Source organism: Narcine bancroftii, chromosome 1 (genome assembly GCF_036971445.1).
Source record: "Narcine bancroftii isolate sNarBan1 chromosome 1, sNarBan1.hap1, whole genome shotgun sequence".
In the NCBI taxonomy this organism is placed as follows: domain Eukaryota; kingdom Metazoa; phylum Chordata; class Chondrichthyes; order Torpediniformes; family Narcinidae; genus Narcine; species Narcine bancroftii.
Window position 1 is genome coordinate 355539744 of NC_091469.1, and position 24155 is coordinate 355563898.

Below are 24155 nucleotides of genomic sequence, written 5' to 3' on the forward strand. Positions count from 1 at the left end.
CAGCAGATCATGCAGAGTTCTTCACAGTAAAGATACCTAACCAAAGTTTTGGGCCTGAGCGAAAAGCATGCAAGGGCCTGAATAATATTTATTCAGGATTCTTTTATTGCCATTTATAATACAGAAAATATAACATTAAATTTTCTTTGAAGAGTCACTATGAGTATTCTCCAGTGCCCCTTACAATAAGAGAAGCAAAGAGAGTACATTAAGAGGCACTGAGTGTCACCTCAAGTGCTTCTGCAGCCTCTCAGACCCGTTTGATCTATTGTTAAACTGAGTTCCAGATCCAAAGATCTGATACGATCAGGAAGCCTCCAGGAGCCCCTTTTGCCATCATCATCCTCTCAAATCCCAGTTCCGATACCCAGTTCCCTTGAGCCAGTCTCCAGCAGCCCACAGCCTGTCTGGATTTTTCAACCACTGAGTCCCTCGTTGGTCTGCTGCCATGGTCACCATTCTGAAGTGTTGCCTCTATCTCAACGGGGAGTGTCCTCTCATTTCTGGTGCCCTTGGGGCGCTCTGCTTCTGCCCTGGAGACCATAACCCCTCATGATCTGCTGCCAAGCACATGTAAAAAGAAACACTGTGGCAATCACAACTGGACCCTACAGAGCAGCACTGTGTCTCCATTCCCCACTCTCTTTGATCCATACCAGCACCATCCTCCTGTCATCTGAAAACATGGTGACATCAAAGGAAGCTTGAAAAATTCTGGGTGGAGTTCTCATTCTCCTCTTAATTTCTCATTAATCAATAAACAAGCATAGGAACTGCAATCTTGGGCGCTGACTCCGCAGTTGCAGGATTTTAATTAAAAACACTATTGGCTCCTTTGGAAAGCCTGTATGGAGCTGTTATCTTCAGGAGCACGTGGTTGGACCCCGCAGATCAGCACTGTCTCTCTGGTCCCCACTCTTCCAGCTGCATGGCAGTGGCTGCTGTTCCAGCAGCTCCAGCTGCGTCACCATGTTTGGGGGAGGAATGGGGGAAGAAACACAGACCCACAGACAAGAGGTCATAACTCTTGCCTGTGGGTGTGAGATCCTCCCCCTGCCCTCTCTTCACCCCACTCCCACCAGTTTTATTCAGGCACCTGTCTACATTTTGCTCTTACATTGATGAAGGGCTCATCTCCAAAACGTTGTTTATGCATTTTATCTTAGCTATGTAAAGTGCACTCTTTGACCTGATAAGTTCCTCCAGCATGGTATTTTTTACTTTAATCACTGCATCTGCAGACTTTCATGTTTTAGGTCACAGGTGGATAGGGCTGGGAAAGGCAGAAGAGAAAAAAATCTGGGAAATGATATGGGGGGGATAGCTCTCTGAATGGTGGGGCATAGGGGGTAGGCAGGGGGAGACAGAGAGCGGGGTGAGATGGGGGAGAGACAGAGGGGGGGAAACAGAGAGGGTGGGAGACAGGGGGAGACAGAGAGGGGGGAGACAGAGAGAGGGGAGACAGATAGAGGGGCAGACAGATAGAGGGGCAGACAGATAGAGGGGCAGACAGAGAGAGGGGGGAGACAGAGAGGGGGAGACAGAGAGGGGGAGGCAGAGAGAGGGGAGGCAGAGAGAGGGAGAGAGAGGGGGGGAGACAGAGAGAGGGGGGAGACAGAGAGAGGGAGAGAGAGTAGGGGAGACAGAGAAAGGGGGAGACAGAGCGAGGGAGAGACAGAGCGAGGGAGAGACAGAGCGAGGGAGAGACAGAGCGAGAGGGGGAGACAGAGCGAGAGGGGGAGACAGAGCGAGAGGGGGAGACAGAGCGAGAGGGGGAGACAGAGCGAGAGGGGGAGACAGAGCGAGAGGGGGAGACAGAGCGAGGTGGGAGACAGAGCAGGGGTGAGACAGAGCAGGGGTGAGACAGAGCAAGGGGGGAGACAGAACAAGGAGGAGACAGAACAAGGAGGAGACAGAGTGAGGGGAGACAGAGAGAGGGGGAGACAGAGCGAGGGGGGAGACAGAACGAGGAGGAGACAGAGTGAGGGGGGAGACAGAGCGAGGGGGGAGACAGAGAGAGGGGGGAGAGAGAGAGGGAGGGGGAGAGAGAGAGGGAGGGGGGAGACAGAGTGAAAGGGGGAGACTGAGTGAGAGGGGAAGACAGAGCGACATGGGGAGACAGAGAGAGGAGGGGCCCAACGGAAACAGATGTCAATGTTAATGTCATCTGGTTAGACAGTGCCCAGATGGAATATAGGTGGCAATCTTGCTGGCAATTTTCCTGGCAATCTTGGTTTGGCAGTGCAAAAGGCATTGAAAGACTTGTCAAGGTGGTGTGCAGAATTGAAATGACTAGCCACTGGGATGCCCCTGCTATTGCAGCATACAGAGAGAAGGTACTCAACATAATTATCTTCCAGTCTCACTGACGCAGAGAAGGCCACTTGGAAGTACTGCTTATGGCCCTGAATGGTGTAAGGGAGGAGGTGTGACCATGTGTGGCATTTCCTGCAGTCACAGGGGTAGATACCAAGTGGGCGACCATGAGAAAGGATGAGAGGATGAGGGAAAGTTATCCATTTTCAGGTTCTCAGCTTTTGTTCAGTGGGGTATCAAAAGCATCAGTGGTAACCTCCTTGAAAAACTCTAAGATTTATTAAAAACAATCTACCATGCACAAAGCTATGCTGATTATCTTTAATCAGCTCTTGGCTGTCCAAATACTTGTATATCTCTCTGAACACCCTCTAATAATTTACCCACTACAGACATCAGGCTCACTGGCCTGTAATTTCCAGGTTTACTTTTGGGGCCTTTATAAAGCAATGGAACAACATGAGCTACCTGCCAATCTTCTGGCACCTCACCCTTGGCTAAAGACATTTTAAATATTTCTGCCAGGATCCTGCAATTTCTACACTAGTCTCCTTCAAGGTCTGAGGGAATAACATATCAGGCCCAGGGTATTTATCTCCCTTTATTCACTGCAAGGACCATGCCACTACTGCTTGTTTCCCTTCCTTCCTTATACCCTATGAGAGTTTCCTGATGCAAATACTGATGCAAAAATAACTAAGATCACCCCATCTCGCGAGGCTCCACACATAGACGATCTTCTACGAGACCAATTTTACTCTTAACATACTTGCAGAAACCCTTTGAGTTAACCACGTTATCTGTCAAAGCAATCTATCTCATGTCTTCTTTTTGCCTTCCTGATTTCCTTAAGTATTTTCTTGCATTTTCCATACTCTTGAAGTACCTCATTTGCTCCTTGTTGGCTTTACCTGCTATACACCTCTTTCTTCTTCTTTACTAGATCTTCAATCTCTTTCAAAAACCAAGGTTCCCTATGCCTGTTAACTTTGCCTTTAATCCTGACAGGAACATGCAAGCTCTGCACTCTCAAAATTTGCCTTTGAAGGCTATCCACTTACAGAACACATCCTTGCCAGAAAACAACTTATCCCAATCCACTCTTCCTAGATCCTTTCTCATTTCCACAAAATTGACCTTTCTCCAATTTAGAATCTCAACTCAATGCCTCTCCTTCCCTTCCCCTCTATCATGTCTGAAATAACAGAACCCCAGAACATTGAGCTGCCAGTCCTGGCCCTCCTGAAACCAAGTCTCACTTAGAACAATATAATCCCACATGCCAATCCACGCCCTAAGTTCGTCTGCTTTATCGACAAAATAAATACACCTGAGATCATTTCCATCACGTACGAACCTTTGATTTCTGACCATACATGCAGTCCTCGCATGACCTTTATCCTTCTCCACATCACTATCTGCTCTAACACTCTGGTTCTCATCCCCCTGGAACAGCATTAGCAAACTTAACTGCAAGGATGTTACTCCCACTCCAGTTTAGGTGCAAACCGTCCCATTGGAACAGGTCCCACCTTCCCTGGAACAGAGTCCAATTATCCAGAAAGCTGAAACCATCCCTCCAGCACCATCTCATTAGTCATGTATTCAGCTGCATTAACTTCCTATTTCTAGCCTCACTAGCATATGGCGTGGGTAGCACTCTTGAGTTCGCAACCCTGAAGGTCCTTCAACTTTGCACCTAACTCCCTAAACTCTTTGCAGGACCTCCTCATCCTTTTTACCCACACCATTGGTCCCTACATGTACCACGACCTCTGGCTGCTCACTCTCCCTCCTGAGAATTTAGAGAACTCAAACCGAGATATCACAGTCCCCGACACCAGGGAGGTAGCAGACCTTGCAGGATTCTTGGTCTCTCCCACAAAACCTACTATCTGTTCAATTCTTGATCCCAATTCTTATGGGTTAGCACCTTGCAGCTTGAACAATATTTGTTTTGTGAAGGATCAACCATGCAGCAAGCGAACTGGCTCCAGTGGTCGCGGGTGGGTTTACAGTCAGTGGCATTCACAGGAACTTTCAGTGTGGGGAAAATCCTCAGCCCAGAAGCCGACGCCACTTCCGCCCGCAGGGCGCAAGGGTAACTGGGAAGCAAAGGACTCTTACGCACATGATTTTTGAATTAGTAAATCAGTTGAACTGAAACTTCACACGACTCAGCGTATTTCTTTCGCTTGCAGTAGCTTTACAGCCACATTGGTGATCCTGAATGTCCAACAGTATTTGGACCTGACACAAAGACACAATTGGACAACGTGAATGACTCAGCTCTTCAGGATGCAGATTCGCTTAAACTGCCAGCTTTTTGGATCACTCAGCCCTTCGTCTGGTTTCAACAAGTAGAGGCCCAGGTCCGGTCAGGAACTTTGTCTCTGATAATTGGTGGTTGCTCTCATCCAGGAAACGGTGAGCCAAATAATCGACTTTCTGCTGCAGCCCCTGGAGACTGGCAGGTATGAAGCACTCAAGGCCCTGCTGGCCAGCACATTTGGCCTCTCAAGCCATGAAAGGGCCACGCGATTGCTACATATGGATGGCCTGGGTGACTGTGCACCGTCAGCCCTGATGAGTGACATGCTGGCACCACCAGATGGCCAAAAGCCACATCTACTCTTAGAACAGGTCTTCTTGGAGCAGATACCAGAGGATATCAACTTCCTACTAGCAAATGAGGACTTCTCTGACCTGTGAAAGGTAGCTGCTCATGCAGACGGTTTGTGGTGCACCAAACAAAATGGCAGGATTTGTGCTGCGTCACAACCAAAAGCCCAGTCACACTGCATCCCAGTGGAAAAACCTTCAACACCCACGCCAAGAGACGATACCATTTCTGAATCTTGGTGTTATCATCAAAGGTGAGGATCCAGGGCCTGCCGATGCCGAATGCCATGCTCATTCCAGGGAAATGAAAGAGTCAGCTGTCGCTAATGGCCACGGCAGCTGGCAATTGTGATAGTCTCCTATACATCTGGGATAGACACCCTGGGTTCAGATTCCGGGTAGACATAGGAGCAGAAATCAGCGTCCTTCCCCTTTAAGCCATGATACCCAAACCAGAAGGGCTGGACCAGAGCTCACAGCAGCACAATCTACACCTACATATCCGAATTCACCACCACAATCAAGAACATCTACAGGAAGGACAACGTGGTGGCCAATGCAATGTCATGGATATCCATCCAGTAGCTGCATGCTCTGTCTCCAGGGGTGGATTACACAGTGTTAGCAGAGATGCAACAGGTGGACAGCAAAATACTAGCATACTGAACTGCAGTCACTGGACTCTGCCTCGAGGATGTACTCATTGGGCTCAGAGGTAACAAGCTCCTTTGCGATGAGTCCACTGGACAACCTCAGCCCATCGTCCTGACCACTTGGAGGTGCCAGGTTTTTGACGCCTTATGCGGTTTAGCCCATCCATCCAGGCAAATGTCCAGCTGATCGCAGATCGGTTCGTGTGGCATGGCCTATGCAAACAGGTCGGGCACACACTGCCAGACCTCCAAAATCCAGAGGCCTGTAAGGGCACCACTTCAGTCTTTACAGACAACGCATAGAAGATTAGAGCATGAGAAAGTGGACATCGTCAGCCCACTTCCTGTCTCGAGAGGAGCAAGGTACCTATTTACAATAGTGGACAGTTTCACAAGGTGGCCAGAAGCTGTCCCAATCGTTGACACGATTGCAGAGACGTGTGCCAGGACTCCGATTACAACCTGGGTGGCTCGGTTTGGGCTCTCTGCCCACTTCCCTTCAGACAGTGGGGGGAGGGGGGAGTGAAGTTCACCTTGACTATATGGTCTACGCTGGTGCAGGTCCTCAGAACCCAGCTCCACTGGACCACTGCATACCATCTATAATCAAGTGGCCTGGTGGAATGTTTCCACAGGGTCTTGAATTAGCCCTGATGACATGTCTTCAGGGGCCAGACTTGGTAGATGAGCTCCTTTGGGTGCTACTGGGTATCCGCACAGCACCCAAGGAAGACCTGGCAATGTTATCAGCAGAGCTGATTTATTGCTCCCTGCTCACAGTTACCGGTGAGTTTGCGCCTTAACCTCATAGTCAAGAGGAAACACGAACAGAGGTCGTGACCAAGCTCTGGGAGAAACTTGGGGCACTAGCTCTGATACTGATGTCCCACCATGGAGCAGTGCCCTCCTTCATGTCTAGCGACCTGCAGCAGAGTAAGTCAGTCCGTCTTCATTCACCGAGGAGTGCACAGACCACCTCTGCAGTGCCCGTACTAAGGACCCTTCAAGGTGGTGCACCCTAATGGGACAACCTGTGTTCTGGACGTTGATGGTCAGGAGATTTTTACTACTGACCATCACAAACCAGCACTCCTGGACATTGAACGACCAGTTGTGGTGCCACTCGTACGAGTTGAGGCCGGCTACGCTAAATGGACAGTGTACAGATTACGGTTTCTGCGCCTCCTATCGCTGGTTCTGGTGGGGTGAGGTCATGCAGCGGCTCACCACGTGGCAGGCAAACTGGACCAGTGGACATGGGCAGTTCTGTGTGGGGACTCTCAGTGCAGAGAATGGCCTTGGCCTGAAAACCGGCATCACTTCCTCCCCGCGGGGTGCAAGGGATGCTGGGAAGTGCGGGCCTCTTAAGCATGCGATTTTGAATTAGTAAATCAGTTGAACTGAAATTCCGCTCAAATCAGCGTGCTTTTATGACCTGCAGTGGCTTGACTGTCACTGTTTTGTTATTTGCTGCAATTGCAAGCAGATTATACTGAACAAGGAGATATCCAGAATTAAATGAATGGTGGGACCAGAAGTAAATTTCCTCAATCATTATGCTTTAAATATTCAGAAAGAAACAAGAACAACAGAAGGATGATATCATGTTCAAAAAGAAATGATTGGGAAAGGAAAACCTAATCAAAGGGAACAAAGAAAATATTAGAAATAAAATTAATTTTTTTAAATATTAAAATTAATTTTTATAGGAATATGATTGAACAGCAATTTGAACAAAGGGATTAATTCTCATTATATTAAAATTTCTATTATGGATAAAGGCCACACTTTAATTTTATTAGAAATTTAAAAAATAATTATGCAACAATGGGCAAAATATAATTTGTGCAAAGCAAACACCAGGCAGCCATAAATCAGCAAATAAATTTTAAAGATCAAGTCTCTCTTAATCCCCTCAATTTTCCAGTTATTATAACTTTAATGACCACATGCATAACTAACACCCTGCTATTTTTCTCCACGTAATCATTCGTAATCATAGTAAATTAACACAATTACTAACTTTTTACTGTGTAGATAAACTGGCAACTTACTTTGGTGATAGCTGTTCCTCCGACCTGCAAGAGATTAGCTTTCATATCATTCAGAACTTTTACCCAGAGTACTTTCACTTTTAAACCTAAATTCATATTTACTAAATGTGTGAAAGCAGACACATCCTTTTGCTTTAATTATCATTGAAGAGAGGGTTCTGGTTGGAAGAGCTGTTTTACAGACAAAATCAAATTTTGTTACACGACCTTGTGATATTAATCATGGACTGCTCCAACACAAATAGACTTTCTGCACTCCTGCAAAGTCACCTCTTTTGAATTAGAATAACTGAACGTTTAACATTTGTATTTGTCTTTTTGTTAATTCTTGTATATTACTGTAGTTTTTTTTTCCTTTTCATGAAGTATCTGTTTGGCTGTAGCAAGAACAAATGTCAGTGCATATCTTCAATGTACAATGTATATGACAATAAAGTTATTATTACTGACTTTGAGAAATGTATTGCCTTTTCCATTATACCTTACAATTCATCAGTAACACTGTTCCAGATTATTCTTTTACACATTTAGAGAATTTCAAGATTAAATACATTTGAAAAATGGAGATGAATTAGGAATTTTCAGCCCTCTGTATTGAAAACTATTTAATTAATAAAATACAGTGTAACAATTCCTATCATTTCAAAGTACGGTAAGATCATAGTCAATTAATTGCTCAGTGAAACTAAGATGTGCAATCAAATGGATCCATTCATTGTCCTTGAACAGATTCCATAGAATCCTCAACTGAAAAATTGAAAATGGACATCATCAACCAAAGGTGAGCAATGAACTTTTACAAAGAGAGAAACACTGAGCAGTTTGATGGGGGTGGGGGTCAATAATCATATGCTGGTTAAAAGTGCAACTAATCAAGAAAGAGGTTGAGGAACAAGGAATATGCAAGTGTTTACTGACTTGGAAAACAAAAGTCAAACAGACCATAGAATACCATAAATCATCAGATTTATACTACCATGGAATTTAAAAATGCCTATCAGATTTAAGAGGTATGTTTTGCCAAAATAACAAGAACACAAGAAAATTGGAGCATTGTGGAAAACTTGGCCCTTCCAGCCAAACTTCTCAGCAGTGCCAGTTCCATCTATCTTTCAGCTGTACATCTATCTCAAATATTTTAATTTAGAGATGCAACACAATAACAGGCCCTTTCTGGTCCACAAGCCCAAATGCATCCAATTAACCTATCAATCCTGTATGTCTTTGAAATGTGGGAGGAAGCCTGAGCACCTGGAGAAAACACATGCAGAATCAGGAAAAACATAAACTCCTTGCAGACAGCATCAGATTTCAATCTGGTTCTTTGGCATTGTAATAGAGTTGTGCTAACCTTGCACAGATATATATTATTTGTCTTGTGGGTTGTGGATGCCAGATCATTAGAGAGAGATCTCTAGATATATCTATCTATCTGTCTATCTATCAGTGTATCTGCCTGTCTCTCTATCTTATTATCTGGCTTCCACAACCCACAAGAGCATATAATTGTGGAGATTCACTATCCTCAGAGTATTATTTTGTAGCTGAATCCTCCTGTGTGAGTCTTTCCCACTGTGGAAAACATCTCAACATCTACCCTGCCAAGCCCTCTTAGGATTTTTCATGTTTGAATAAGGTCAACCTTCATTCTTCTCAGCTCCATCAAATATCAAGCCTTTCTTTCTAGGGGAACTCCCTCACTCCACAAATTTGCCTGATCAATCTTCTTCGGACTGCCTCCAGGTTTTCCCACACTTCCCCTGACAATAGACAATGGGGTGAATGGCCCAAATGATGGTTTTCTGCACAAATACAGCAGTGCCATTCTTTGCTGAGATTCTTTGCTCTGTCCACTGCAACAGCTTCAACCACTTCAATTTCACACACCATTGCTGCACTGACATGCCATGATATTAACTATATCAACTTCACTACTCCCCTCACTTATTCCAAACTCACCTCTTGGAATGCCTGACCTCCACACCAATTCAAACCACACCATTAAACCTGCAGACAAGGGTGGTGCTGTTGTGGTCTGGCACACTGACCTTTATCTGGCTGAAGACAGGTGGCAACTCATAGACATGTCCTCTTACTTACCCCTCCAAAAGAACCCCACCAAAACTCATCAAACCACTGTATCATGCACCATCTCTGAACTCATCACTTCTAATCACTTCCCTGGCACAGCCTCCAACCTTATTGTTTCACAACCCCATACTGCCCATTTCTACCCCCTATCCAAGATTCACAAACCCAATTGTCCCGGCAGACCCATCATGCTCCTGTCCAACTGAATTGGCTCCACTTACCTTGACTGTTGTGTTTCCCCTGGTCCAGTCCCTCCCCACCTACATCCGAGACACTTCATACACCTTCCATCACTTCAACAACTTCCAGTTCTCTGAATTCGATCACCTCATATTTACTGTGGATATCCAATCTCTATACACCTTCATTCCCTATACTGAAGACCTCAAATCCTTTTGTTTCTTTCTGGACAATAGAACCAACCAATCCCTGTCCTCCACCACCCTCCTCCAGCTGGCAGAACTTGTCCTCACCCTCAATAATTTGACTCTTCCCACTTTTTCCAGGTTAAAGGGGTAGCAATGGGTACCCACATGGGTCCCTGCTATACCTGCCTTTTTGTTGGCTATGTGGAGTAATCCATGCTACAAACCTACACAGGCAAGGACCCTCAACTCTTCCTCTGCTATATCGATGATTACTTTGGTGCTGCCTCATGCAACCAGGATGAGCTCGTTGATTTCATCCATTTTGCTGCCAACTTCCACCCCGACATCACATTCACTTGGTCCATCTCTAGCATCACTCTTCCTTTCCTTGATCTCTCTGTCTCCATCTCAGGAGACAAACTCTCAGCAGAAATCTTCTGTAAACCCACCAACTCCTACAGCTGCCTCGACTACACCTCTTCACACTCTGTCCCCTGTAAGGATTCCATTCCATTCTCTCAACTCCTCCCTCTATCACATCTGCACCCAGGATGAGGTCTTCTCAGATCATCACAGATGTCCTCCTTCTTCAAACAACGTGGCTTTCCTTCCACCACCATGAGCTCAACCCTCACCTTCATTACCCACATATCTGCCCTGGCCCGCTCTGCCCCATGCGCAACAAGGAGAAGATTCCTCTTGGCCTTACCTACCACCCCATCAGTCTCTGCATCCAACACATCTTCCTCTGCCACTTCCACCACCTACTATGTGATCCAACCACTAGACATATATTCTCATCTTCACCTTCCACGGGGACTCCTTTGCCCACTCCTCCCTCCATACCAATCATCCCCTTGGGACCCACCCCTGTGACCGCAGGAGATGCTCCATTTGTGCCCATACTTCCTTCCTTAGTACCATTCGGGGCACCAAACAGTCCTCCCAAGTGAAGCAGCATTTCACTAGGGGTCATCTACTGAATCCGGTGCTCCCTCTGTGGTCTCCTCTACATCAGAGAGACTGGACGCAGACTGGAAGAGCACCTCAGCTCTGTCCACTGCAATAGCATGGATCTCCCAGTGGCCACCCACTTAAATTCTCCATCCCATTCCCTTACCAACACATCTATCCATGGTGTCATGTACTGCCAGACTGAGACCAGACATAAAATGGAGGAACAACACCTCATCTTTTGATGGGCACCAGTTGGCATTAATATCAACATCTCTGGCTTTCATTAACCCCACCCCCTGCTTCCCCTGACATCTCTCCATTCCCTGTTTTATTTCACACAGACATGATAAATTCTACCTAGTCCCTTATCATATGAAATTAACACCTTTGGTTGGTTTGGATCCCTCCCCCATTGTTGAATTCTGAAACCTCCTGATCTATCCGGCTTCTGCCTTTTCTGATTTTTCCTTGAAGAAGGGCTCAGGCCAAAACGTCGGCAACATATCTTTGTCTCCTATAGATGCTGAAAAGACCAGCTGCTAATTCCTCCAGCATTTCAGTGTTTTTACCACAATCACAGCATCTGCAGCTTATCATGTTTCATGCACTGACGTGTCTGTCCATAGCCTAATGTATTGCCAACGAGGCCATCCTCAAATTTGAGGAACAATGTCTTGTATTCCATCTTGGTAGTCTTCCACCAAATGGAATTCGCATTGGCATCTCAAATTTCTTCAACCCCTCTCCAGGTCTCTCTCTTTCCCTACCCCTGTTTTCTTCCCCTCCAGCTCCCCACTTCCTTCCTTCCATCAGAGAGTTCCTTGGCCCTCTCTATCCATTACTTCTCAGCTTTTTTTCCCTTCTACCCTCCCACCTGTAACCTTTCATCTGTTAGCCTATGCCCTTCCCCTTGCCCATTCCTCCCTTCCCTCTCCCTCCCCTCACCTTTTTATTCAGATCCCTGCTTTTGCTTATATCTGATGAAGGGCCCAGGCCAGAAACATTGGTTACCCTTTATTTCCTCTGTATGCTCTGTGATCTGCCAAGTTTCTCCAGCACAATTGTGTATTACACTCAACCCAGCAACTGCAGACTTTCTTGTTTAAGTCCTACTCTTCTACTTGTTTTCCTGCAACACGTTTTCTCACATATGCACATGAACACTTCTCTAATCTCCAACCATTCATCTGAACCAAAGGCAATTGACATTGACCTATTAACATCAACCAAAGGATGAGGGAAAAAAACAACACTGAGAAGGAACCCATTCAATTGCACAAGATCATACCAATAGCACAAACACATAACCGAAGGTCAGAATTAAACACAAGTCACTACAACTGTCATACATCAGCACCAGTGGTTGCACCACTGCACCAACCTTATTTCTAGCTGTTGGATATTCTGATTCTTCCAAAACTTGGGTTAGGCATCTAAGAACTGGAGAATTTTGTAATTAAAAAAAATCAGGCATAAACATTTGTTTGACACCTGGATACACCACAGTGGATGGAGTTCTCAGGCTTTCTGAGAAAAGACAATGCAGGAGTAATATATCAGGATTCGTTCCTCAGGTCAGTGTTGACATTTTCTGGGTGGAAATCTTAAGCAAATAAAAAATGGGTGGGGGAACTCAGCAGGTCAGACAGTATCCATGAGTAGAAATGGCCAGTCAACATTTCAAGTTTCATGTTCCCTCTAATCCTTTCACTATATATCAAGCTCTCTTATTCTTGCTGCTTCGCCCCAATTTTATACATGTGGATGACCTTAACATGCGGCTGAATTACTGTTTCTGATTGGTATTGTGAGGCTATTATTTCAAATTGCCCTGGGAGCTGGAGAACTTGAATACAAATCTTGAAAAAGGCTTCTGCCTCCAGACACCATGCATCATTGTCTTCAGGCATTTTCTCTGCCACAGCTTCAGGCCTCATTCTCCATTGCATGTCATGGAGTCTCAAAAATAAAAAATCTTGACCAAAAAGGTTGACTGATTATTTCTCTCCTTGGATGCTACCTGACCCCCCTATCAAAAAATTGCTCACCTGGAGCAGATCACAGGATGAAGTTTATCACAGGAAAGCTGTCCTGGAACTGTTAATTCAGGCAAAGAGCAATGTTGGGATCTTACTGATCATATGACGTCCCATCCCAGGGAAATTATTGGGTTTTGCTCATGAAGCAGGTTTCAAGTTTGCTGGCTTTCAAACCAATTGAGTTATCAATGTTTGATAATTTTACATTTCACTTATAGACACAAAAAAAATTGAAATATGAAAACAACAACCTTGAATACATTTAAACCAAATAGACTTAAAATATATAATCCAACTTGTGCATGAGTTTTGCCTTACCAATTATTTCCATTAAAATAAATGCACATGTTGGGCTGTCTTTTATTATTTTATCTCTCCTCTTTATCCATACCCCACGCATTTATCTTGCATCCTTAAATCTTCACCTCTAATCACTCAAGATTTAGCTTGAACTTGAGGATTACAGTTTAACTCTGACCAAAAATCTATGCGGTATGTGACAAGGCCCCACTGCATTTATATATGACAAAATAAAGAAAGCTGCTATTTGCATTCAACTTCCTTCCTTTCTCAAAGACAGATCAAAGATAAAATTCACAACATTTATTTTCACCGAACAATTTTTTAGTCTGTCAACAGAACTTCCATGGAATAGGAGCTACATCTCCAGGCACCATTAAGCTTCCCCGTCACAACTTTTGTATGAAAATAGTTCCTGTGAGTTCGTATCTCAGAAGACCTTTCCTTAAGAGGGAAGATTGAGAAGTACATTACCACTACTTTCAAAGGAGTCTGCGAAGATTATTATGTCATTGAATACTCTTTCAAATTTCTACAGCAGCACTGTGGAATGTACACTGACTAGTTGCATCACAGTCTGGTTTGGCACCACAATTGCACAGTAATGTAGAAAGTAGCAAATTTAGCCAGCTCCATCACAGGTTCTCACCTCCCATCCATTGCAGACATCAATATGAAGCACTGCCTCAGGAAAGAAACCAACATCATAAAGAACCTAAATCACCCTGATCAATTTCTTCTTACTGCTATCTTCAGGCAGAAGGCACAGAAGCCTGAAAATCAGTACCTCAAGGATAGTTTGTTTCCAATAGCTATTGAACTTTTGATCCTCCCCTTGTCTGCATTATTACAAGTCACTTTTTATGGTGAATTACTTTAAATATTTATTATCTTGTGTTGGACTCTTTTAACTTAATTTAATTAGTTTACTATAACAGTTTTTGTTTACATGTACCCATTTGACTGCAGCAAGTACGAGTTTCAGACATATGCACATTATATAATGAATATGACAATAAACTCATCAGAGGTAAACTTAGACAGTGAAACTAGAGACAGATCCAATTAACTTATATAGACAAGTCAACATCAGAATGTATCGTATTCAGATTTTGAGTTAGAGCTAATTGTATGGGAGTTATGTCAGTTAAGAATTAAAGGGTGGTTCTGGTCAGATGGTGCAGACCCAGAGAGATCAGGGAGCAGAGACACACAGCATTCTAAAGCCCAGTCCAATGACAGATAACCAAGAACAGGCTTTCAAAGGGCTGTTAAAGGACCCAACCGCATTTTTATTTTAAAATCCTGCCACCATGGATACTAGGCCCAAGGTGATGGCGCCTGTGTTGGCAGTGGCCTAGAGGGGTTGCAGATTCCGGGGAAGCACAGGACTGGAAATGGGCACTAGAGATAGAGAGAACAACCCCCCAACACTGTTTGAGAAGGAGAAGATGACTTTACAATACAGTGATAAGTGTCATACTAGTGCTGGGCTCTGCAGCTGAAGAACGCACAGGTGGCAGGCTGCAGACGGCTGGAGTCTGGCTGAAGGGGTACAAGCTATCAGAACTAGGATGCAAGAGGGTTCCGAGTGCAGGAGAGGATCCCGAGGGGCCTTGGGCGCAGAAGGCTTCTTGATCATACTGGAGGTTGGATCTGGAGCTTGGGTTACCAATAGTGTGGCTGCAGGAGTGCTGGTGGTGAATTCATGGACACTAGTGATGCTCTTTTGATTTTCTTTCTCCAACTGTAAGGAGCGCCAGCAAATTTCTGCTGATAGCCAATTTTTTGTCTGCCTTACAGCAGACTAAACGCATCTTCCTATAATATTACATTTGATTTATAACATGACAATAAAAGAAACTTGTATCATGAAAAGTACAAAAGTTACAGCACAGCATGGTAGTTTTATCATCTAATCATGCATTATATAGTTTTCTATAATTTCTTGAAATCTGTTATATTACTTACAATATTTAATTTTATAATTGCAAGTGTTTTGCTGAGAGTCTGGAACTAGGCAGTATTCAGGGATGAACACAGAATACATTTCGGGGAGGTCTACCCAGCACTCCATGTTCAAGCTTCCAAAAATATAGCAGTCTTTGGTCACTTTCTAACACTTCCAAATGCCAAAGCTAAACCCTACACCAATTATATAACATGTATTGCAAGTGCTGAATATTTGAAATAAAATTGAAAATGCTGGGATTACTCTGCAGCTCAGGCAGCATTTCTCCATGAGTTTGTTTATTATCATCATATTCCCCTGACAAAAATTAGAAGTCAGATGCAAAAATGTTCAAGTTATTCCTGACAACTCTGTTTATTTGTGCAACAGCTATTTGAAAGCTGGAAGTCAGCCTGAAAAAAACTGAGGTCCTCCATCAGCCAGCTCCCCACCATGACTACCAGCCCCCCCACATCTCCATCGGGCACACAAAACTCAATATGGTCAACCAGTTTACTTATATCGGCTGCACCATTTCATCAGATGCAAGGATCAACAACGAGATAGACAACAGACTCGCCAAGGCAAATAGCGCCTTTGGAAGACTACACAAAAGAGTCTGGAAAAACAACCAACTGAAAAACCTCACAAAGATAAGCGTACAAAGCCGTTCTCATACCCACACTCCTGTTCGGCTCCGAATCATGGGTCCTCTACCTAGAACGCTAGAACGCTTCCACCAGCGTTGTCTCCGCTCCATCCTCAACATTCATTGGAGCGACTTCATCCCTAACATCGAAGTACTCGAGATGGCAGAGGCCGACAGCATCGAGTCCACGCTGCTGAAGATCCAGCTGCGCTGGGTGGGTCACGTCTCCAGAATGGAGGACCATCGCCTTCCCAAGATCGTGTTATATGGCGAGCTCTCCACTGGCCACCGTGACAGAGGTGCACCAAAGAAGAGGTACAAGGACTGCCTAAAGAAATCTCTTGGTGCCTGCCACATTGACCACCGCCAGTGGGCTGATATCGCCTCAAACTGTACATCTTGGCGCCTCACAGTTCGGCGGGTAGCAACCTCCTTTGAAGAAGACCGCAGAGCCCAGCTCACTGACAAAAGACAAAGGAGGAAAAACCCAACACCCAACCCCAACCCACCAATTTTCCCCTGCAACCGCTGCAACCGTGTCTGCCTGTCCCGCATCAGACTTGTCAGCCACAAACGAGCCTGCAGCTGACGTGGACATTTACCCCCTCCATAAATCTTCGTCCGCGAAGTCAAGCCAAAGAAAGAATTTGAAAGAGTAATTTATTTAGAATCAGAATTTATTGTCATGAACAAGTCACAAAATTTGGTGTTTTAAGGAAGCGTCATAGTGTAAACATTCATATTAGAAACCACCTTACAACAATAAATATAAAAATAATAGTGCATGAAAAGTAAGGCAGTGTCTTTGGTTCATTGATTATTCAGGAATCTGATGGGAGCAGGGAAGAAGCTGTCCTTGTGCCACTGAGTGTTCGTCTTTAGGCTCCTGTACTTTTTTCCCAATGGTAACGAGTGAAGAGGGCATGGCCTGGGTGGTGGAGGTCTTTTAGGATAAGGCTGCTTTTTTTTTAATAAAGACCCCGTCTCATGTGGATTTACTCAATGGAGTGAAGTCTCGGGCCTGTGATATTGCAGGTCAAGTTAACAACCCTCTCAGTTTTTTTTTGTGCTGAGATTTGGCACCTCCATACCAGGCAATAATGCAACAAGTCCGAATATTCTCCACTGTACACCTGTAGAAGTTTAAGTCTTTGGTGATGTACTGAATCTCCTCAGACACCTCACGAAGTATAGCTGCTGATGAGTCTTCTTTGTGATTGCATCAACATAGAGGTTCCAGGAATGATCCTCAGAGAAGTTGACACCCAAGAATTTGAAGTTTTTGACCCTCTCAACTGTTGAGCCTTCAATGTGGACTGGGTTGTGTTCCCCTGACTTCTTCCTGAAGCTCACAATCATCTCCTCGGTTTGAGTGCAAAGTTGCTGGTTTGATTCCACTCGAAGAGCTGATCTATCTCCCTCCTGTTAGCTTCCTCATTGCCATTTGAGATTCTGCTGATTACTGTGGTGTCATCAGCAAACTTGTAGATAGCATTAGAATTGTGCTTGGCCACACAGTCATGCGTGTAAAATGAGAAGAGCAGTGGACTAAGCACCCAGCCTGGAGTACAACTGTGTTGATAATCAGTGAGAAGGAGACGTTTCCAATTTGTACTGACTGTGGTTTTCTGATAAGAAAGTCAATGATCCAGTTGCAGAGGGAGGTAAAGAGGCCCAGAGTTTGTCGCTTCTTGACCAGCACTGAGAGAATAATGAAGGCTGAGTTGTAGTCTATGAAGAGCAGCCGTATATATGAATTGCTGTTTTTGAGGGGATCTGTAATTAGTGAGTGAAAAGGGAAGGTCGAGAACCACTGCTCTAAACCCAATTATTACTGAAATACTTTGCTTCATAAAAATTGTCATTGGCCCATTTCCTTTGGAGTTATGAAACCATGCACATAACGAGTCAATTATGTACAATTAAAACAGGGGTTTTCAAACCTTTCTCTTACATACCCCTTAAGCAATCCCTTACTAATCACGGAGCACCTATGGCATAGGGATTGCTTTAGGTGGAATATGAGTGTAGGGGGTTGGTTTGAAAACCATTGGTGTAACCCTTAGGCTGCAACGCCGTGTCTGGAATGGCCACGTCTAGCCATGTTTCTGTAAAACACATCACACAGCACTCCCTAATGTCTCTTTGATGTTGAAGTCTGGCTTGGAATTCATCAAGTTTGTTCTCCAAGGATTGTACATTGGCCAGGAGGATGGTAGGGAGTGGAAGCCTCAGTGCCCGGTGTCTCTGCTTAATCTGTAGCCATCCTCTGCCTCCACATGGTCGGGTCTTCTTTACATGCCCGTGGTCTGCTGCTGGTAATTCCCGCGGTGTTTAAATGGTCCGTGTGATGCCCTTTTAAATCTCCTGCAATGTTTAAATGTACGGAGCATCTGCTGTTTGCGAGTCCCACAAAGTTTAAATGGCCCAAATGCTGGCTGTTTAAAACTCCCGCGGTGATGAACTTGCATGAGTGCCAGCTGTTTAAAGACCCCACGGTCCGGTGGAGACTGCTGATTCTTCCAATTCCAAGGTCTGCCAGCGATCTTAGGACATCATTATTAACAGGGAAGCTTGATTGTATGGTTCTGGTTCTGAGGTTGAATTTTAATAGTTCTGAAAGGGAATTTTTGATAATTCCCATCAGAGCTGCATGAAAAGAGTCTAATTAATAGGCTTTATTGCCCACAGTCTCTATTTTTTTCAGTTATTTTTTTCTACTCTTTGAAAATTTAAGATGTGCTTTCACTAATTTTCAGACAGCCATTTCCTAACCATGACAACTCATCATGGGTTACACTAATCATGGACTGTTCTGACATCAGACAAGGTCTGTCTGCACTGTTGCAAAGTAAAAAAAAAATTTACACTTGGATAACTGAATATTTATTATCCAGCTTTTGTATCTTTTACCTTTTTCAATTCAAATCATGTTTACTATTGCCTCTTTTAAAATGCCTGTTTGGTTGCAGCAGATAAGAATTTCAATGCATATATACATTGTACAATGAAATGACAAACTCTTTATCATCATCATCCAAAGTGTCTCTTTTCAAATCCTTGTTTTTTTTGGCAATGACCTTACATCTGTATTCTTCAATGACTGGTCATTCTGTGGGTGGACACATTGCTCTGTATTGACAATAAAAACCTCATCAATTTGATCACGTCTTTCGAATGTCCCTTTATATTCTTTACTCCGAGGAATATCCCATTTCTCTTGTTTCTTCACACGACTGAAGGATGGAGTGAGAAAACAGGGATCTATAGACCAATTAATCTACCATTAATAGGAAGGAAATGCTGAGTCTGTTATAAAGGATGAGGCGATACGATACAAAAATTTTCTCTGGAATTCAAAGTCATGGATTTATGAAAGGAAAATTGCATTTATAAAAATCACTGGAGCTTTGTTTTGAGATGCAACTGGTGGAGCAGGCAAGGGAGAATCACAAGAGGTTCATGTGCAAAATAAAAGCACATCTGTTTGGTGCACTGAAGTATATTGGCATTGACTGAAAATCGTAGATATATATAGGAAAGTGCAAAATAATTAGATATTTCAAGAGCATGTGGTCATGGCTAATGAAATACTGCAGGGGTCAGTCCTTGGCCCACATTTTCCATCAGTGTTTTGGATGAGTAAATCAAATGTCGTATTTACCAAAACAAAGGGTTTTGTGGTTCATCAACTGATTCATTAGACATGGGGACAATCAAATGAGGAGAGATTAGGTCGACACAGCCAGTATTCAGAGTTTAGAAGAATGAAAGGAGATTTCATTGAAACATGCATTATTTTGACATGGTGTGACAGGGTAGATGCAGAAAGCACAATTCCTCTGGCTTAGGGAGGAGGGGTTCAGGAATAAGGGAGCACAAGTGACATGGGACAGGGCATTTTGGAGTGAGATGAAAAGTTTCTTCACTCAGAGGTGGTGAAACTGGAATTCTCAACTAAAAGTAGTCACTAAATATTTTTAAGAAGGACACGAGGACTCTCATACTATAAAAGTGATGGGCAGGTACGCGTTTAGCAAGTGTATTCAGGAAAGTTTCCTAAATCAACATATAGAGGTCCCAAGGAGAGAGAATGCAACACTGGATCTATCCGGAAACAAGGCAAGGCAGGTGACAGAAGTCTGCAAGGGAACAACTTAGATATAGTGATAATAATGCCATTGATTTCAAGATAATCTTTAGAAAAGGATAAGTCCTCAGGTGAAGCTTCTGTATTGGAAAAAGCATTATTTTCATGGCAATGGAAAGGATCTGGCAAGTCTGGATTGGGACATTGTTTTCTGGTGAAGTGAGAGGTCTTCAAAAAGGTGAAATTTTGAAAGTACAATGTTAATACAAGATACTGAAGCCCTCATTCAAGAGGTGCATAGCAAGTATAGGCAGCAAGGAACACTCGAGATACTTCAGGATAAAAAATGCAAGAAAACAATTCAAGAAGAAATCAGGAGGGATAAAAGGTAGCATGACATGATTCTGGCATACAAGGTGAAGGAAAATCCAAAGGTATTTCAAAGATATATTAAGAGCAAAAGGATAGCAAGAGACAAAATAGTTCCAATTGAAAGCCAGAGTGGTTATTTATGCATGAAATCAAAAGACAGATCTTAAATGAGTTTTCATTTATCTGTATTTACTTAGGAGGCGGACAAAGAGTGTCATGGACCTGAATCAGATTACAGATGAGGTGCTTTCCATCTTGAGGCAAGAGTGGAGATAATTCTCAGGGTCTGACAAGATATTCCTTCAGACCGTCAGGGAGGTGAATACAGAAATTTCACAAGCCAAAGCCGAGGTATTTTAAATGTCCTTAGCTACTGGTAAATAGCCAGTGGATTGGAGGATTGTTAATATTGTTTAAGAAAGCCTCCAAGAATAATTCAGGTAATTATAGGTTGGTGATCTTGACATCAGAAGTGGGTAAATTATTTAAAAGTATCTTAAGAGACGAGAAGTATTTGGATTGATAGGGGCCAATTAGAGATTGTCAACATGGTTGTGTACGTGGTTGCAAGTTTAATCAATCTTAGAGATAGTCCAAGGAGATTACCAGGAAACTTGCTGAAAGATAGATCATGTATGCTGTCTGCATGGTCCTTTATTTAGATCTTTGACAAGGTCCCATATGAAAGGCTGGTCAATAAGGTTTCATCTCATCACTTGGTATTCTGGATGAAGAAGGAAATTAAACTAGACATTGGCTTTGCAGGAGATGGCAGAGAATGGTAGTAGATTATTTCCTTTCTGACTGAGGCCTGTGACAATAGTGTGCCTCAAGGATTGATACTGGGTCCATTGTTATCTGTCATCTCTCTCAATGATCTAGATGAATTTGATCAGCAAGATGGTAGATGACACTAAGATTAGAAGTACAGTGGGTGGCAAGAAATAGTTTCAAAGCTTGCAGAGGGATCTGGACCAGTTAGAAAAATGGGCTGCAAAATGGAAGATGGGATTTAATGCAAACAAGCACAAGTGTTGCACTTTGTGAAGACAAACCAGGAAAGAAAGTACACAATAAATGTTGGGGAACTGCAGAGTGCAGAAGCGGAATCTGGGAATACAGATACATAATTCATTGAAGTGGCATCAGAAGTTGATAGGGTCATAAAGAGACCTTTTGGCATATTGGCCTTCAGAAATCCAAGAATTGAGTACAGGATCTGGAATGTTCTGTTGAAGTTGTGACTCATATCAGTGAGTTCAGATTTGGAGTGTTGTGCAGTTTTGGTCACCAACCCACTGGGAAAAAAAATAAAACAAATAATGCAGAGAAAATTTACAAGGACATTGCAGGTCTTGAGGAACTCAGTTGTAAGGATAGGTTGAATAGGTTAGGACTTTATTGGAGCGCCATAGATTTGAAGCAGCCATATGAAATTATGTGGGGGTGTAAGTAGACAGGACTGACAGGACATCAGTTGAGAGTGAAAGGTGCAATGCTTCAGGGGAATATGAGGGGGGACCTCTTCATTCATTTGGGTGGTGAGAGTGTGGAAAGAGCTGCCCGCTGAAGTTGTGAATATGGGCTTGATTTTGACATTTAAGAAAAATTTGGATAAGCACAAAGATGGGATGAATACGAGGCTACAGTCCAGGTGCAGGCCCATGGGATGAGGCAGAATAACTGTTCGGTATAGACAATATGGGCCAAAGGGCAATGTCCTATGCTGCAGTGTTTTATGGTTTTAACTGCATTTTGATTCACACTTAATCACTGAAATAAAATTGATAAAACCAACCTCAGTATCTTTAATCATCCAGCAGGTTCAACCCCACACCAATCTATCATGGGATTGCCTTCAGTAAAAAGAAGTGTTGCTTCCTAAAAGAATCTGATTGATTCTATATTCTTTCACTTACTTGTCTCTGTTTCCTATTCACTTAGTTCCTTATAAACTCAAATGAATTTGCTTCCAGTTGAAGACTTCAAGGTTAATCTTTTTGCAAAACCATTAAACCTAATAAATAACATTGATCACAGTTTCTCATATGTTCTAGTGAAATATTCTATTCCTTCAAGTTATTTCTTTGAAATTTTTTTGTATATTATTAAAACATTTCTGTTAATACTTATGGACAAAGTTCTCTCTTAAAGTCTGCATAGCAACCCACAAAATCTGCTTATTCTCTTTCTTCTTAAGAAGAAGCTGACCAAAGCTCCCCAATGGTCACCTGGCTTCAATATGGAGATACAGAACACAGGAAATAGTTTCCTCTCGAACAGTCAAAACAGAAGTGAAAAACATTCCTGAGATCGCTGAAGTAAGTTGTAATGGGGATATTTTGCAATGCCATGCTGTTTGCAAGAGAAAACAATCCTGCATCTTGCAATCCAAAATGCAAGTGAAGAAACAGGAGCCCGACAAAAATGAGATCACTCCAGCAGGCAGACCTCTGCTACAGATCCCACATATTACATGGCATGAGATTTGGTGTGAACAAAATGTCAACTCACATTCACAAAATTTTGAAAAATTCATGATCTGTAATGTCAAAAATGAAAATGTTTATTGTGATGAAAATGCAAATTAAAGGTCCTTATTTTCATTGAAGATTTCCTATTCAAAATATTCAAATTGGGCAGAGTTTTACCCACAGATTTCTTTACAACAGTTAATTCTACTATTTGATAAAACTCTCAAAGAACATACCAGCTGTGTGATGCAGATTTTCGGTACAATTCTGTATCAACATTATTTGTGTTGGTTGGAATGTTCACCTTGTAGTTATAAAACACCTCTTCACTCTCTGTGATGTAGGCCATCTCGGTGGCCAGGTTATCTGCTGAGGAATGTCGTGGCTTTTGAGCATTGTGCCTTATTCTTGGACTTGGCCTATGAGCAAAACAAATTAGTGAAGCCTTTTATTATTTTAAGCAGGTCACTCAATAGCATCACAGCAAGAAAAAAATGTTATAAGAAACAAATTGAAATAATTTAAAAGCAGCACCTAAAAGGAACTTGTTTGTCGAAATTAATTCTGCAGTTGCCAAACTATATAAAGGACCACTAAATGGAAGAAGCTATGCACTCCTGAAAGTTCAGACGAGGCCTTCAAATTCATTTCAGAAAATGGTTATTGCAGTCTTCATGGAATATTGAGATTTTATTTAAAAAATTCTTGAGATTGTGCTAAAGAGGAATCCTTTGAAACCTTTTTTTTTGCAAACATAGTACAGAGACAGGCCTTTAGCCCAAAATTTCATTAAGACCAAATTTCATAACTTGTTCACGACAATAAATTCTGATTTTGAATTTGAAATATGTGTGCTGAACCTAATGCTAATTTAATCTGCTGACACCAGGTCTAATCTTCCGTTCCCTACCAGTTAATGTGCCTCTGGTTCCACCACTTCCCTGGCATCATATTCTAGCAATGTACCACTTGATGTTTAAAATATTGTCTTGCAAATCTTCTTTAAATTTACACCCTCTCTCCTGAAAGCTATGCCCTTTAATATTTGGCATTTCCACCCTGGGAGAAAGACAATCTACTCTATCATTATTTCACATCATCCCTTAGCCTCTGATGCTCTAAGGAAAACAGTCAGAGTTTGCTCAACCTCTCCATAGCTCATACACTCATCCAGGGAACACATTGATGAACTACTTGTGCACCTTTTCCAAAGCCTCCA

General features: G+C 43.0%; 1 protein-coding gene across 1 annotated transcript in view; it reads right to left on the minus strand.

Annotated features, from left to right (window-relative positions):
- LOC138749851 (tyrosine-protein phosphatase non-receptor type 3-like) overlaps window positions 1–24155 on the minus strand; it is a 204083-nt gene that overhangs the window by 69912 nt on the left and 110016 nt on the right. Inside the window, exons 14-15 of the mRNA XM_069911805.1 lie at window positions 23173–23355; window positions 7646–7669 (exon numbers count right to left, since the gene is read on the minus strand). Coding sequence (XP_069767906.1) covers window positions 7646–7669; window positions 23173–23355 — 207 coding nt within the window. The remainder of the gene's footprint in view (window positions 1–7645; window positions 7670–23172; window positions 23356–24155) is intronic.